The sequence below is a fragment of the Canis lupus genome, chromosome 32 (assembly GCF_048164855.1).
Source record: "Canis lupus baileyi chromosome 32, mCanLup2.hap1, whole genome shotgun sequence".
NCBI lineage: Eukaryota > Metazoa > Chordata > Mammalia > Carnivora > Canidae > Canis > Canis lupus.
In genome coordinates, this window is record NC_132869.1 from 7,500,311 (window position 1) to 7,517,336 (window position 17,026).

The 17,026-nt window shown below is 40.0% G+C and overlaps 1 protein-coding gene across 16 annotated transcripts in view; it reads left to right on the forward strand.

Annotated features, from left to right (window-relative positions):
• Positions 1–7,809: 7,809 nt before the first annotated feature.
• CDIN1 (CDAN1 interacting nuclease 1) overlaps positions 7,810–17,026 on the forward strand; it is a 232,727-nt gene continuing 223,510 nt past the window's right edge. For 12 of the 16 annotated variants that reach the window (XR_012022674.1, XR_012022676.1, XR_012022673.1 and 9 more), the window contains exon 1: positions 7,810–8,433. Coding sequence is in view for 9 of the 16 variants with exons in the window: in XM_072808852.1 (XP_072664953.1) it covers positions 8,333–8,433 (101 nt within the window). In the remaining 7 variants the exon portion in view is untranslated. Of the gene's footprint in view, positions 8,434–14,207; positions 14,324–17,026 lie in introns of all 16 variants that reach the window. The other 4 variants (XM_072808860.1, XM_072808851.1, XM_072808858.1 and 1 more) reach the window with 4 other exon arrangements.

Sequence of the window (17,026 nt, forward strand, 5' to 3'; positions counted from 1 at the left end):
AATCCTATCTTTGAAGTCCCAAGAAAATCAGCATGTCAATCAAACATCTAAAAATCATAAGTGACTGACAGGAGCTTGCCACATGATTTAAGGACTTTGTGTTTGCATTCATTTTACAAAGTGAAATAGGTTTTAAAAATATTTTATTTAAAAATAATTTCAAATTTGCCAAAGCATTATAAAGCAAAAATATTATGAGTACAAAAAAATGCCCATGTACCTTATATCTAGATTCACTTACTATTGAATTATATTCCATTTTAAATTATCATTTACTCTCTGTCCTTGATTTATTTTTTCTGGATCATTTTGGGTTTATTTATAGATACATTTCTATATATTTAAATATATTTCTATAAATATCTAAAAAATACATGTTTAAGTAAAATATAATCTATCATTTGTATTCCAATTTTGCAAGTTCATCTAATAACATCCTTTATTGTACTCCCTCCCCCACCCCATCCCCAGTACAAGGTCCAGTCTTGTCAGGTGTTGCTTGGAGTTTCTTTCTTTCTTTCTTTCTTTCTTTCTTTCTTTCTTTCTTTCTTTCTTTCTTTCTTTCTTTCTTTCTTTCTTTCTTTCTTTCTTTCTTCTTTCTTTTTCTTTCTTTCTTTCTTCTTTCCCTTTCTTCTTTCTTTCTTTCTTTCTTTCTTTCTTTCTTTCTTTCTTTCTTTCTTTCTTTCTTTCTTTCTTTTTTAAGATTTTATTTATTTATTCATGAGAGACACACAGAGAGAGGCAGAGAGAGAAGCAGGCTCCACACAAGAAGCCCAATGCGGGACTTGACCCCGGGACTCCAGGACCACGTCCTGGGCTAAAGGCAGGCACCAAACCGCTGAGCCATCCAGGGATCCCCTTTGCTTGGAGTTTCTGTCTCTTTAGCATTTTTTAAACTGGGCACGAAATACTTTTTTGTTAAATTAAATTCTATTGAAGAATATAAACTTTGAGAGTGGGGACTTGGTTGGTCCCATAGGTTGTTTGTACCCATAGCCCAGAACACTGCCTGGTGCAGGCTAGCACTCAGTAAATATCTGATAAATGAATGAATGGATGAATAAATGAACGAACAAATGTGGTTTCGGGGGTGTCCATATTTTCCTAAGAGGAGGTGGCATACATGAGTTATACTGAGCTTTGCATTTTAAGAGCATTTATGTCTTTAAAAGTTTTATACAAATAGTTTCAGTGTTATTTTATAAAAGTAGATTGCGTGCATGCATGTATGTGTGTGTGTGTGAACGCATATGTGCTCAGAGCTTAACTGTACCTTAAGATCCCACCTGTTACTTCCTGCCCACACCATTACCTTAAATCCCTTCTCATCTCTGTACCGACTTAGACCTTTTAGTGCTGTTTGAAAGTGAAATGAAAACCCAGGCTCTTCTGGCATGAAGATTGGCATCCAGTGTGACTGTCCTCTGGGCAATGAGAAACATTTGCTCCCTGCATCAAGGGCTGTAATGAATCTGAATGTTCAGATATAACTGGTAGCCATCTTTAAAAAAGATTGCACGCTGGCTCCTGTGTCAACATGTTGACTGACAGAATGTCCACATGGTAGGAGGCTTACTGACATGATTTCAATCATAGCTCTGTGAATGGAATGCCCAGGAAAGCTGCCCATCAGTCAAGTCACAGAAATCTCTGCCTTGTTCCAGTGGGTCCATTGCATAATTCCCACATTGTCAGAAGAGTATCTCATTGCTGGAACTGAAGGACAGCCTGGTCTTTTGCTGGTTATGCCAAGGACCACCTTCAAGGACTCGCTTTGCCAAGAGTTCATCTCCTAATTTCAGAAACTTGAACATTGGATTTTTGATCTTCTCTGACTCTTCAGTGTAACTGCTCTACTCTTAATAGGAAACTGGGGTCAAAACTGCCAAGTGTTGATAAGAATATCTTTGGCTTGTGATTGTAACGTAAAGTGAACAGAGCGGGACTCAAATTGTATATACAGTTTGATTTTGTCTATGAAAAGAAAAAAGCTTTGTAGAAAAATGGCTGGGAGAAATAATGCCAACATGGTTACGGTCATGGCTTCCAAGTGATGGGACCAAGGATAATTTATAGTATCTGATCTTGTGTTGTTGGCTACAAGGAGCATATGTTTCTTTGATGATCATGAAAGAGAAATTAAATATAAAAAGAAAGATGTATTTTTATAGGCTCACATTTAAAAGTGAAATCTAAAGAAACTGGTGAAGTTCTAAGCCATATTGTATCTCAGTTTCCCCATATGCCAAGTAGGTATGAGAATGCCAGTTATATATTCTCTGATGGCAGTGTACTAGATAAGTGTTTAATATGCCTTCATTTGCTCCAAATAAAGGAGCCTATTATTATTATAATAATCTTTATACTTACCTCAGAAGGAACTCCTTCCCTTAACTCTCTCCTTCTATCAGTCATGGAGGAGGAAAGGATTATAAATCCTGACTGGCATCTTGCCTACTCTTTTGAAAGTCTAACCCAGTGGGATAGCAAAAGAGAGTAATTTTTTAAATGAAGAAACTTAGAGCTAATCCTCATCTGACATGTACTTCCAACTCCAGCTTATGTTGAAAGAAGTGCTTATTCAGGACAGACTTGATTCCTTGCCTCTCATTCTTCTTTCTACAGGAGAAACCCTCTACTTCACCAGCAGAGTCCCTTTGAATTCCTGAATTTATAAATTTGAGAAAACCTTCAGAACATGATATATTCTTGCAGAATGGTCTGTGGGACAAGAAGAGTGATTGACAACTGCAGGAATTACATCTGAGGTTTAGTCCTGCAGGAAAAGGGGATACAAATTGCCTGCAAATTATCCACAAGTCCCTGATGAGCCTGAGCAGAAAATTTAAGAGGCTTCAGTCTTTCTTCAACAAACATGTTCACGTGTCTCCCTTTACTATAACATACAAACACCCAAGAGAAATTGTCCCCGTGAAAACATTACTTTCTTTTTTATCCTTGTCAAATGTGTTAATAGTAAATGTGTAAATGCCAATTAATAGTCTTTATCCTGTGCCAATAGTGTTCCGTGTATGATTCAGAACAGAAGAGGTACATAAACTCTGATTGATGGGTTTATAATTTAAAGAAGAAATTAGGCATTATGCTATAAAAACACATGGCATTAACTTCATAGGGTGCATAATGAAATAGCCTGTAAGGATTTGCACTGCTGATCTTAATAAATATACATCACTTGAGAAAAACTAAATACAGTAGAATAAAGGCAATCATAATGATGATTGATATGTACCATTCTAAAAGGAACGGGTTATACTTCTAACTAAGGGGCACATGAAACTGTGATGTCCTAAACTTTGCACATATCTGGTTCAAGATGGTGACTTTCAAAGGTACCACCACAGTACCACTTACGATGTGATCAGCAAACCAGCGCTGGCCCTCAGAACATTTCTTACATATTTTGATGTGAAAAGTACAGAAATTGAGAATAAGCATTTAGAACATTTTATAGGAATTTGGTAGAGTAAGTCTATTGATGCTCATAATAACAAGTTGAGGGACTTGCGTTTGATACGTCTTTGTCTTTTTAAATTTCTTTTTTCCAGTCACTCTTTTTTACAGAAGTTCATGAAAAATTGGGAGAAAACTGAGCCCTCCAGGCAGACAGTGGGAGAAATACCATTCTAAAATGTTGTATAGTGATTGATGAGATAAATAAAAAGCACCTCTCTAAGCCTTAGGTTTCTTACCTGCAGAATGGATTTAATAATAGCACTTACCTCTTGAAGTTGGATCTGAGAATGAAGGGAAGATAGACGTACGTGTTGACAAACTAGGAGTTCATTCACCACTGACTTGCATGAAGCAACCAAACATTAGGTTTTGATCTCTGACTCTTCAGTGTAACTGCTTCACAATCATGGTGGGGAATGTCCTTCTGTATTTTTCCTTTGTCTTCCTCAAGTCACTAACTTGAGTAATTGCTGCAAGCCTCAACAATTGAATTATTTTGATTTTTATTGTTTACTAAGTGCTTGCGTTATGTTGGGACTATGATAAAATGACTTGTCACTCATGGATGGCAAGTATGGAAATGTAAACTTTGCTTTCAAAATATGCATCACTTTAGGTAGTACTTCACAGGGCAAAGAAAACAATATACAATCTCTTCTATTCAAAGGGGCCAAATAATTTTTTCTTAGGGTATGTTTTGGCTAACTGTCAAAATTGAAGGTCACTGCTTCTTCAGCAGGCACTGCTGGTGGCCAAAGGAAGTAGCCAGCTGGTTCAGAGCATAAATGCTAGTTAAGGACAGTTCAATCAAAGAGTTTTTCCTTTTTGAATTGCAGTACAGTGTGATGGAGAACATGAGGCCCTACAATCAGACTAGCTTGGATCAAATCATGGTTTTGGGACTTAACTGGACCCATGAGGCAACTACTTTACTCACTCTGAGCCTCAGTTTCCTAACCTGTAAATTAGGGACTAATGGGACAAGTTTTGAGCATAACAGGTGCTTAAATAATAATTTTCTTCTTTATTCAGTTAGTAAACTTCAATTATTTTTCTTTAAAATAATCAATGACATGACTTTAACAAACTTCCATGAGTAGAATCAGACTTTATTTTTTTTTTTTTTTAATTTTTATTTATTTATGATAGTCACAGAGAGAGAGAGAGAGAGAGGCAGAGACACAGGCAGAGGGAGAAGCAGGCTCCATGCACCGGGAGCCCGATGTGGGATTCGATCCTGGGTCTCCAGGATCGCGCCCTGGGCCAAAGGCAGGCGCCAAACCGCTGCGCCACCCAGGGATCCCAGAATCAGACTTTAAAATATAAATAAAATAATATGTCAGTATTTATTTTTAAAAACATGTATTGGGTTTGGCAGATTCAGCAAACAGAAGACTGTTTAAAAATTCAACTGACTCTTCCCAAGGTCAAGCATCTTCAACTTCTCGCTCTGCCTAGAACTCTTTGCTCCAGCCAGAATAACTTTTCCCATGCGCGTGACTTGGCTCATTCTTATTTTTAGTCCTTTGTGTTTAGCACTCTTCTTGAAATGACCTTCTGATGCCTCCCTGCCAAACCCCACACTCCTTTACAATTGTTCATCATTCATAGCATCCAGGAATTGGCAGAAAGAAATCTGGCCAAGCCATTTACTCCAGCCCATCTTTCAGGGCTGGGTTCTTCGAGAGAGTTGTATTACTCCCCACTTTGACACATTTTCCTTCTACAATTTCATACATATTTTTCATGTTTGTAGGTTCTTGCTCTTTACCAGAACCACAAAGTTCCATTTCTTGGGGTCACAATCAGGATCAGAGAGGCTGTTATTTGCTCAAGGTCACACAACTGATGACTGATTTGAAATAGGTGTCTAGTTCTTTGTGTTTTTAGTTTGGTATTGTTTTCTTTTTCTTTCTTTTTTTCTTCTTCCTTTTTTTTTTTTTTTTTTTTGGTATTGTTTTCATTTCATGATGTACTTCACTGAGCCAGTGGTTGGTATTGCCTACCTACTGACTGAGAAACAGTAGGGGACCTTCAAAGATGGAAAGGCAGCTCTAGAAGAAACATGGCGGATGAGGGGCATGTAGTGTGATGTGAGAGATGAGGCAGAATGGTGGGGAGGACAAGGAGAGGAGAAAGAAGCCTCAAAGGAATAATGGTCTTATTCTGAGCATTTCACATTAAAATAATAATAACACCTAAACACCACCACCACCACCACGGCCGTTTTTCTGCTTTGCTTCTATTTTGTGCTTAATAAACAACACTACTGTCACTGCCAATGAAAACAGCAACATAACTGTGCTTTTCCCCTGGTGCTAACTCTAAACAATCTACTGGATTTGGGTCAAAATTGTAAACTGCCAGCATGTTAAAAATAAAAAGCAGAAAAACAAACCTGGCTTTTTCCTGAACAGTTGTGAGGGTGAATACAGGACAAGAGCCAGAGAGAAGAGTTACCATAAAAAATAACTAGTGCAAACATCCTTGAACTGATGTTTTCTATAAAAATCTGTTGGCTGTGAATTGCAAAGAGTGAAGTGGGGAAGGAGAATGGAATGGGGGATCAAGTGGTGTCTGCTTATCGTCAACTAGCTTTCATGTAAAAGTCATGGCAGGGTCAGCAACAAACTAGCCAGGTGGCAACTCCAGGCCACGCTGCCATAAATAAATAGTTATGTACTAATGTCACACAACCAGGGCTAGATGCAAAGCATATGGGGGGAAAAAAACCCCACTCTGATGTAAATATTAAAAACAAAAACAAAACAAAACAAAACTTTGGTTGCTGAACTCAGGGTTCGCTGTTGATACTGGATTTTGAGCTGCCTGGGAAAATAAAGTGGTGAAGCTTTTTTAAAACCTGGTCTATAAGGTTCTTTGAAATGTGGATTGTTCCAAAAAAAAAAAAAATTCCTTAACCTTTGGCCTAAGAGAGTGTTACTTTTTGGTGTAAGTAATTAAGCATTAAGAGTTGGCAAGACCACAGACCCTGGAACCAAATTTCAAGAGTTTAAACTCTACCCCTGTTGCTTACTTGTTCTCATGACCTTTAGGAAAGTTACCTAACCTTTCCAGGCCTCAGTTTATTCACCCTGCACAAAAGGGAGAAGGAGGATGGTAATGGCAATAGTGCCTGCTTCATAGGAAATTACCAAGATTAAGTGAGTGAATGTGTGGAGAATAAACAATCCCTCCTCAACAGCCACATCCGTATCACCTACCATTGTCCAGTGGTCTTACAAAGGCTATTTATGTAACATAGGCTACCTGGAGGATACTATGCTAAGGAATCTATCTGTTCCTTGTGCCAACTTATTTAATGCTAACTGTGGTCTTGCCAACTCTTAACGCTTAATGACTACACTGAAAAGTAACACTCTCTTAGGCCATGAATTAAAAATCAATTTTACCGACAAAGGAACTAAGGCTTAGATGGATTAAGACATTTATCCTAGAAAGCATATCTAAACTAAATTTCCAAGGCCTTATTCCAGATTTAAAAAAAAAAAAAAATAGAATTACCACTTTAAAATGGAAACACCTTTTCTTTGCTTAAAATGTTAAAATTTGAAAAAGAACACAACACATGGCCTTCTAAGAACCAGGTGTTTTTTTGTTGTTGTTGTTTTAAGATTTTATCTATCTATCTATCTATCTATCTATCTATCTATTTATTTATTTATTTATTTATTAATTATTTGTGAGAGAAGAGAGACTGCGCACGGGGAGTGCTGGGGTGGAGAGGGGCAGAGGCAGAGCAGGCTGCAGGCTCCTGGCAGACCTGGGAGCCCAAGGCGGGGCTCCATCCCAGGAGCCTGAGGTCTTGACCTGCGCCAAAGGCCGACCTTTAACCGACTGAGCCACTCAGGCAACTGGAACCAGATTTTTTTAAAAAGGGATTAATTAAGGGCCTGGTGTCAAAAAAAAACAACAAAAAAAAAGCCTCAGGCGGGCCGAGAGGTCTGACAACACCCAAAGAAAACGAATTCATGCAGTGACTCGTTTCTCCCAACGTTTCTTGGGGTTCAAGAGCCCGAAAGGAGTGAGGAGCGACCTGAGAAGCGCCCACTCGGGGCGGCGAGCGGCAGCCTGGCCATGTCGCAGGTGTTCCCCTTCTGCTCCCGACAGAACGGAGCAGGCCTGCCGCGCGGGCCGCAGGAGCCGGAAGCCGTGGCGTCCCCAGCTGTGGGGCAGGCCCGCGAGGCCCACGCAGCCCGGCTCGGCAGGCGCGGCGACTCGGGCCGACCACCGCCCCCACGGCCTCCGGCTGGGGCCGCGCCGCGCGTCTGGAAGCGTGTTCGCAGCGCGCGCCCCGGGCGTCGCTCTCCGGGCTCCGGCTCAGGCTCGTGGGGGGCACCGGGCTCTGCGGCTGGCCTGTGCGCTGGGGCTCGCCGACTTCTGGCAGCTGGGAGACTGTGACTTCCGGGAACGACCAGACCGGGCTGGATCCCGGTGGGCGCAGCCGGGACACCGGCCCGCAGCGACTCGGCCGCCTCCTCTGCCGAGGGCGCTACTTCCCGGTTGTTTTGCCCTTAACCGTCATGGCGGCCGGCTGCCTTCGGCCCGTCCCACTGCGGCTGCTCAGAAGGCCTAGGTAGGGCGAGCGGGGCTCCAGCCGGTCCCCCGCCCCGCCGCGCCGCGCCGCGCCGCCGGGTGAAGCCTAAACCGTGCAGCCAGTTGGGTGCGGGGCGTGCAGGGGGTGCAGGGGGTGCAGGGGTGCAGGGGCAGACCCAAACAGACTAGGACCCGGCGCCGCGCCGCTGTGTGCGCAGCCCTGGTCTCCGGGCTCCGCGGCCGCCGCAGCCTGGGTGTTTCTCCCTTGTCCCCGCCACTTCCCAGTCCCTCGCCCAACATGATACTGACCAAAGCCCAGTACGACGAGATAGCCCAGTGCCTAGTGTCTGTGCCGCCCACCAGGCAGAGCCTGAGGAAGCTGAAGCAGACGTTCCCCAGGTAAGTGGCCGCCCCTCGGCTCGCACAGCCCCCAGCCCGCAGCCCGCAGCCCGCAGCCCGCAGCCCGCAGCCCGGGCCAGCGCTCAGGAGCCAGCCACGTGTCACACGCCAGCGAGCGAGCCAGTGCCTGGGGTTAGGTCGAGGGTGTGGACTGGGCCCTTCCTTCCCCAGCCTTCCCGGCAGCCTCTTCAGTGGACGAATCCCTGGCAGCCTCCCACGGCCTTGAAGTTAAATTCAAGTCTACAAAGGTTTATGGAAAACTTGGTGTGCTCTAGGTGATGGCTGCACGTAGTAGGCACTTCGTGAACGTCTGCTTAATGGGCAGAATAGGAATGAATGAACGATGGGTGGCAGGGCCCTTCCAGAGTGGAAGTACAAGTCTGGGTTCAGGGATGCCCGGGCGGCCCAGCGCTTGAGCGTCTGCCTTGGGCTCAGGTAGTGACCAGGGGTCGTGGCCCCCACGGGGAGCCCGCTTCGCCCTCCGCCTGTGTCGCAGCCTCTTTCTGCGTCTCTCAGGAATAAAGAAATAAATGAAATCTTTGAAAAATAAAATTCTAGATTCAGAAGGAGGAAATGGAGGACCCTTTTCCATTGGCCCCTGGACACTGGGGACCACAGAGGTCCTCCAGCTGTTCAGCCTTGACTCTCTGGAGCAATTGTGATCTCAAGTGGTGATCTCAGGCCAGTCAGAGACTGGTGCCTTAGGGATTCCACTTTTGGGTCAACATTGGTCATTTTATCAACCGTATATATACACATTACAGGTGTATTTCATACTTCCCACTCTTGCACAGATAATCACCAAAGAAGTGTTTTCTTGAAGAAAGAGAGATGATCGGATCACTGGTATTAATAAAGTACAAATTGAAGGGTAAATTAAAGTTCTTTTATGACCTCAGTTTTTTGAAGGAGTCAGTTTTCCTCATCTGTTAAATGAAGGGACCTGTTTTTAACATTATCCGGATATAATTAAAGACCATATTTTCCCTTTGATTGTTTTTAAGATTTTTTTTATCAGACTTGTGAACAAGGAGCAAAATTGACAAATTGGAGTTTAATTTTCTTTCATTCACTCTTGCCAGCTCTGCTAGTGAGCAATGAAGGGGGGGGAGAGTTGGTTAGCTGAGGGATTAGGTCGATTTTTCTGGGCAGTTCAAAGATGGAGCATACATTTCTTCTGCTCTGTTATGGTCTCATATTACTACTGTGTCTTTGATTTTCTTTCTTTTCCTCTCCTCTTCTCCCCCATCTCTTTATCTTTTTTTTTTTTTTCCCCTTTGTCTTCTCCATTAGAGGTGACATCCCCATACGCATATGGAGGACTTAGGAAGTACACTGATAGGGTGACCTTCGTTTGGGGCACCATGCTCTCTTACCTATTCTCTTACGCCTTTTTCTCTTTTCTTTTCTTTTCTTTTCTTTTCTTTTCTTTTTTCTCTTTCTTTTCTTTCTTCCTATTCATGATATGACCAAATATTTTTCAATATTCCCAAATACCATTCAGGGAATAACTAACTCTTCTTTCACTGGAAACTTGATTTAGAGAGTCTGTGCTACTACTCTGCAAAAGAATGAATTAAAGGGTCATTTAGCACCATGAGTGGAAATTCTATTAACAATGTGATTTTTGGAGTTGACTTCACAGTTTTCATTATGGTACTGTTTTACAATGGGTGGTTGTTGCAAAGGCCTTGAACAACCTTAAGATTTGATAGTTCATTTTACTAGAGTCACTCAGATAAGGACCTCATAAATAATTTCTGCTGGTTCAAATAAGTGACTTGTCAAAATCCCAGAGATGTTTAATGGTAAAACAATGTAGAATACAGGCTTCTTGACTTTCACTTCAGAGTTTTACACTAAGCTGCTTTGATTAATCTTCATATTAATAATAACAGTGACAATTATTTTTTGGTGGTATTCACATACACTGAATTCCAAAGAAAATTGAAGTACTGAAATGTTTTTGTTTTTAAGATTTTATTTATTTGATATAATGAGAGAGAGAGAGCATGCATGTGCATGAGCCCGGTGGGTGATGGGGCACAGAGAGAGGGAGAGAGAGAGAGAGAATCACAAGTAGACTCCATGCCTGATGTGAACCCTGAAGCAGGGCTTGATCTCCTGACCTCGAGATCATGACCAGAGCCAAAATCAAGAGGAGGACACTTACCAGACTGAGCTGCACAGGCACCCCAGTACTGAAATGCTTTTTTAAAAGTTGCTAAAAATTTTATTTTCCTGATTTTAAAAGTTATGCATGCTCAGTAAAGAAAAATTGTTCGTAATTGCATGGCCCAGAAAATTTATTTTAACATTTTATATATTTCTTTGTAGTCTTTTTTTTTTTTTTTTTTTTTTTTTTTTTTTTTTTAGTGTAGTACTGTCCCTACTAATCTAGTTTGTAGGTATTCCTGTTCTTACTTAACATATTGTGAGCACTTCTCATAAAATTCTTCACAATTTGTTTCAAATAAATAATAATATCACATTCTATATGTATCATCCACTTATTGGACATGAAGTTTTTTTTTTTCCTGATTTTCTGATACAGTTGTTATGTAATGCTAAGTTTTTTGCTTGTTTTCTTACTTTTCATTCACAAATGTATCAGTGACTGTATCAGTAGTTTTCAAACTTTTTGGTCTCCAGATCTTTTTATACTCTAAATAAGCCTCGAAGTCCCCCAAAGAACTTTTGTTTATGTAGATTATATTTGTTGATATTTACCAAAATATAAATTGAAATTGGGAAATTAAAAAAAATTCTTATTTATTTAAAAATGACGATACTAAACCCTTTATGTGTTAACATATTTTTATGATTGATAACCATCATTTCTAAAAAAGTAGTGAGAAAATGGCATTGTTTTACACTTTTGCAGATCACTTTAGTGGCTGTCTTAAATAGAAGCAAAACATCTGCATCTGCATTCAACTTGTTGTAATATGTTGTTTTGATTATGGAATATGAAGAAACCCTAGCCTCAGACAGATGTAGTTGGAAAAGAGAAGAATGATTTAATAGGCTTTTTAGGTAATTGTGGATATTTTTGTTACACATAAAACCTAACAAATGGTATTTTCTCAAAGGTTAATTGCAATGTAGAATGTGAAACCATATCATGGAGCTTTTCACTCTGTTATATTACGATCTGCTGGCCTGTCTTGAACTTTGAGTGAATCTTTCACCCATGCATTTTGATTTTTGGATGATTTTTTATCATCCATGCATTGTTTGTAAAATGTTGGTAGTGAGTTATGCAGATTTTCCAAATGTCGCCTTTCATTATATAGCATTAAGAAATCACATTCATTAATATCCCCACTGATCTCATCAGAAAAGTATGTAAGATTTGAAGCTGTCAAGCTTATGGTGATGGGAGCAGAAGTTTTCCAGTATTTGAATTTTCTCTTGAAAGCTCAGATTTTATCATTGCAACAGATATTATCAGTTGTTTTCTTTGAAGTGACAGGCTCACATTGTTTATTTTTGGGAAAATGTCTTCCAGATACCCAAATCTAAATAATTATACTTTGTTCATTGCTCATTCAAGTAAAAATGGTATCCCATGGAAAAAGTTGCTAGTTCAGCTCACCAGCAATCATGTAAGTGTTCTCCCTTGAATCAGCCATCATTCTTGGATATGCAGTAAAAGTGCTTTGTATTTGCTTCTTATTTGGTCATATAGAATGTTAAAAGGACACATATTCAAAGGTTGAGATTTAATAAAATTAGTAAGTGAATCTTAAGATACTCTTATGTGAAACTAACTTTTTTTTTCTTTCTAAAGTAAACTGTGTACCAAACACGGGACTTGAACTCACTACCCTGAGATCAAGAGTTGTGGTTTTTTTTAAATATTTTATTTATTTATTCATGACAGACAGAGAGGCAGAGACACAGGCAGAGGGAGAGGGAGAGGGAGAGAAGTAGGCTCCATGCAGGGAGCCCAACGTGGGACTCAGTCCCGGGTCTCCAGCATCACACCCCGGGCCGAAGGCGGCGCCATTCTGCTGGGCCACCCGGGCTGCCCAAGAGTTGCATGTTCAACCAACTAAGCCAACCAGGAGTCCCAAATTGGCTCTCTCTCTTTTTTTTTTTTTTTGTCCTGCAAGTGTGTGACAGTACACTTTATAGTGACTCCTAGAACAGTTTGCTTGGCCTTAATTTCTGTTTAGGAGCTGTCAGTTTTAGCCACTATTGTTTTTGCACTATCCATGGAAATTTTACACAGGGGAAAAGGCAAATCATGTCTTACTATTTCCATAAAAATAGTTTTGACTTTGTAGACCCCCAAGAGGGTCTCTGGGACTCCAGGAGTCCATTGGAGCCCAATGACCACAGTTTGACAATCATGAGCTGTTTCAAATCAAAGAATATATATATGTTTTGAAGGATTTTGGTGTATATTGACAAATTACTATCAAAAATGTAACTGTCAAAATACTGAGGTGCCTGAGTGAGCCAGTTAAGCTTTTGACTCTTTGGATTTCATCTCAGGTCCTGATCTTGGGGTTGTGAGATGGAGCCCCTCTCCCTTCCTTGGGCTCCTAGCTAGGCCTGGAGCCTGCCTAAGATTCTTTCTCTCTCCCTCTCCCTCTGCCTGTCCCCTTCCTCTCTCCCTCTCAAAAACAAAAAAACAAAAAAACCACTAATTCATGGGAGTATCTGTCTCTGAAACTTTAAAGAGTGTCATTATTTAATGTTTAATATGATCGATCAAGGGATGCCTGGGTGGCTCAGCAGTTCAGCGTCTGCCTTGGCTTAGGGCATGATCCTGGGGTCCTGGGATCGAGTCCCATATCAGGCCCCCTGCATGGAGCCTGCTTCTCCCTCTGTCTGTGTCTCTGCCTGTCTCTCTCTCTCTGTCTCATGAATAAATGAATAAAATCTTTAAAAAAATATGATCAATCAAGAGTGACATTTTGTAACATGCATTTTTTTATTATAATGCATTGTGTATTTCTCCAGTTGTTTATTGTCCATTTAATTTTCTTTTTCTTGAGTTACCTGCCTGGTGTCCTTTGCCTCTAATTTTATACTGGAATGTTAAAAGGTAAACAGTATATATATTTTTGTTTATTGATTTGTTATTGTTTAGTGATCTGCATATGTTAAGGTTGTTGATCCTTTACATGTGTCTGTTGCAGGTTGTTTGCTTTTAAATATTGTTATATTTTTTGTTTTATTTTACTTATTTTTTTAAAAGATTTTATTTATTTAATTGAGAGAGCTTGTGGTGGGTGGAGAGGCAGAGGGAGAAGCAGGCTCCCACTGAGTGGAGAGCACAATGTGGGGTTCGATCACAGGACCCTGAGATCATGACCTGAGCCACCCAGGTGCCCCTTGTTCTATTTTTTATATGCTTTAACTTTATTCTTTTTATGCTGAGGAAGCCCTCTCCTAAGATATTGAAACTATATCTTCACTTAAATTTTCTTTGAGATTCTTTATAGCTTTCTTATTAATTATTTAATCTGTCTAGCTGAAATGTATTTTAGTATATACTCAAAGGTAAAGATTTAGCTTCATCTTTACCCCCAACCCCGACTGTGGGTCCTACTTGCTAGCTTCACCTCTCCATAACTTCTTTGTTTTCACTGAAATTACAAGTTCATGTCTTTATAAGTCACTATGTGGAGCCGGGGCAGTCACCTTAACGACTCTGGTTTTATAATCGTCAAATTTAAAATGAAGGGATAGGGCTTTATGATGTCTAATATTGTACAATTCCAAAGTTCACCCTCAGTCTGTTCTTTTCTGTTCTGTAGTTTTACAGGTAATGGAATCTTTGGGCCCCAAAATATAGGGCATACTGTAAGAACTTGCTGAGGATACATTCATTGATTTGCATCTCCCAGCTTATTTCCTGGACCTCTGTATTCAGGTAGAAGCCCCCAGCCCAATCAGATTATATTTTACATCTTTTTCCTGCCTAAACAGTGTATGTCTGTGTGTGTGTGTGTGTGTGTGTGTGTGTGTATAATTGTAATTATTATTATCATATATATACATATGTGACCTTCTTTGATAATTCCCATATGCCCTTCATATAGATTCCCCTAGTGTTAACATCTTATATAACTTTAATACAATTGTCAAAATCAGGAAATTAATTTTAATGTAGTTTGGTTAATTAATCTGCAGTCATGTTTTGAACTTTGTTAGTTTTTTTTTAAATTATTTATTTATTTATTTATTTATGATAGTCACAGAGAGAGAGAGAGAGAGAGAGAGAGGCAGAGACACAGGCAGAGGGAGAAGCAGGCTCCATGCACTAAGAGCCCAACGTGGGATTCGATCCCGGGTCTCCAGGATCGCGCCCTGGGCCAAAGGCAGGTGCTAAACCACTGCGCCACCCAGGGATCCCCCGAACTTTGTTAGTTTTTCATGAAAATCCCTTTTCTATTCCAGGATCACACATTAGATTTAGTTGTCATGGCTTCTTGGGCTTCTCTAGTTGGCAGCTGTGCCTTACCATTATTTTTTGTCTTTTATGATCTTGACAGTTCTGAAGAGTACTGGTCAATTATTTTGTAGGGTGTTCCTATGTTTGTACTTGATGTTTTCTCCTGATTAGATTGAGGGCATAGATTTTTGGCAAAAAATATCCCAGAAGTGCTAATGTACCCTTTCAGTACATCATATCCGGGGTACATGACTCTTCATATGTCTTATTGCTGGTAAGGTTTACCTTATTCATTTGGTTAAGGTGTAATGTCTGCCAAGTTTCTCCATTATAAAATTACTACTATTCCCTTTCCAATAATTACTTTGTGGGGATATCCTTTGAGTCTATGCAAATATCCTTTTTTTCTCATATCACACTTTTCTATTGATATTAGCATCCATCAGTGGCTCTTTCTTGAAATAGTTATTACCTGTATTTGCCTAATGGTGATTTTCTATTTCTCTCACTGGAATGCTCTTTCAACTAATATCATCTGCTACCACCATTTCATGTGAAACAGTCCATCGCACAGTCAGCTCATGATTTTCACTGGTACTTGCAGAGTTCATTCACCTCCCATAGCATTTGGTCTGTAATCATTCACTGTGTGCTATGTCTGTGGCACTATTTGAGTATTTTTTAGAAAACAGGACATTCCAGTAATTCATTTTGAATAACTTCTAGCCTGCGGAAAGAGTTTAAGACACATTAGAATCACAGAATATTAGAAACCAAAGGATTTGTGGAACACTTAGTACCTGAATGTTTAGTCAAGTGGGTTTCATTGAGGAGATATGACTCGGTTGGAAATTCTTTTGCTGGTAAACAGCCTTTTGGCACAAATTTAATTTTTCCCTGAGTTCCCTTGTCAAGCATTAGTTATTTGGTTGCTATTGGTGCCTATACCAATAAGTCATATGTCAAATTCTTGATACCATATATCTCTAAGTAAATAAGAGTCTTTACCTTACTGCTTTATCTTTTCCCTTAGGGATCCTGGCTTGGGTGTTTCTAAGAATGTGTTCCCCATTCTTAAGTATGATTTTTTGTCTTGGCCCACCATATCTATTGTTTTCCCACTCTTGGATCACAGTTTAGGTAACCATTCACTCATGTGAGGCTGTTTGTAGAGAAATCTCACTAGAGGTAATTAAGGATTTGTTTTGGATGGGCTCTCTATATTTAAACCAGTAGAGTTGGTTTATTTTCTTGAGATACTCACCTACTTTTATCTGAGAACTGGAGTTAGGGCTGGCTCTCTTGTGTATTTGCCAGGGTAGGACTTAGTGCTACTTGATGGCGGACCTAGGGTCTGGTCTGGTTAGGAGTGGAGTAACTAAGGGACTTGTTTGGGACAAGCACAATTTTATTTAAGTTTTCTATTTGTGTAGAGTGGTTTAGTTTAATTTGGTGCTGTTGTTTGACTGCAGTTATCCTTTTTTGAATAAAGTTCACCTCCAGTGATGCATTTTAAGCTGTCCCCTTTTCTCGTCGGGAGTCTTGTATTCCATTGTTTTTTGCTTCCTGTAACAATTTGTTCTTGGGGAATGACTTGGCTTTGTGTCTTCTTATGTGAGTCACAGTTGCCTTAAAGAAGGGACAGAGCTCCACTGCTACCAAGTAGAAGTGGGATTCAAACCCAGGCAGAGTCTGGCTCCAGTTTCTTACTCTTACTACTTTTATTCCCTCTTCTCTGTTCAGTTCCTTAAGTCTGTGGTGAGGATTAAGTTAAATAAGCCATGTAAAACACTTAACATAGTGTAGATGTTCCGGTAAGTATGGTAAATGGATGATAAATATGATTATTGTTATTATTAGAATTTAGTAGATGGCCAACAGTAGAAGAAATGTCTGAGTAGTAACCTCCTGAAACATATAAAACAAAATTTTGCTTTGATACGGATCAGTTGATTATATGGCTCTGAACACATGGATTTAATCATTAGTTGAATATGGCCTAGATATCAGAAACTTGTCTTAAGTCTTTGATAGTAATACCTAATGTCATTTATAAAGAACAAAACAAAACAAACTTTTGAACCCAGATGCATTGATTTTTAAGAATTACAGTAGCACATTGTAGTCTGTAATTAATACTGATTTACTTAAATTGGAAGATTACTCCTATTTGCTTTGTTC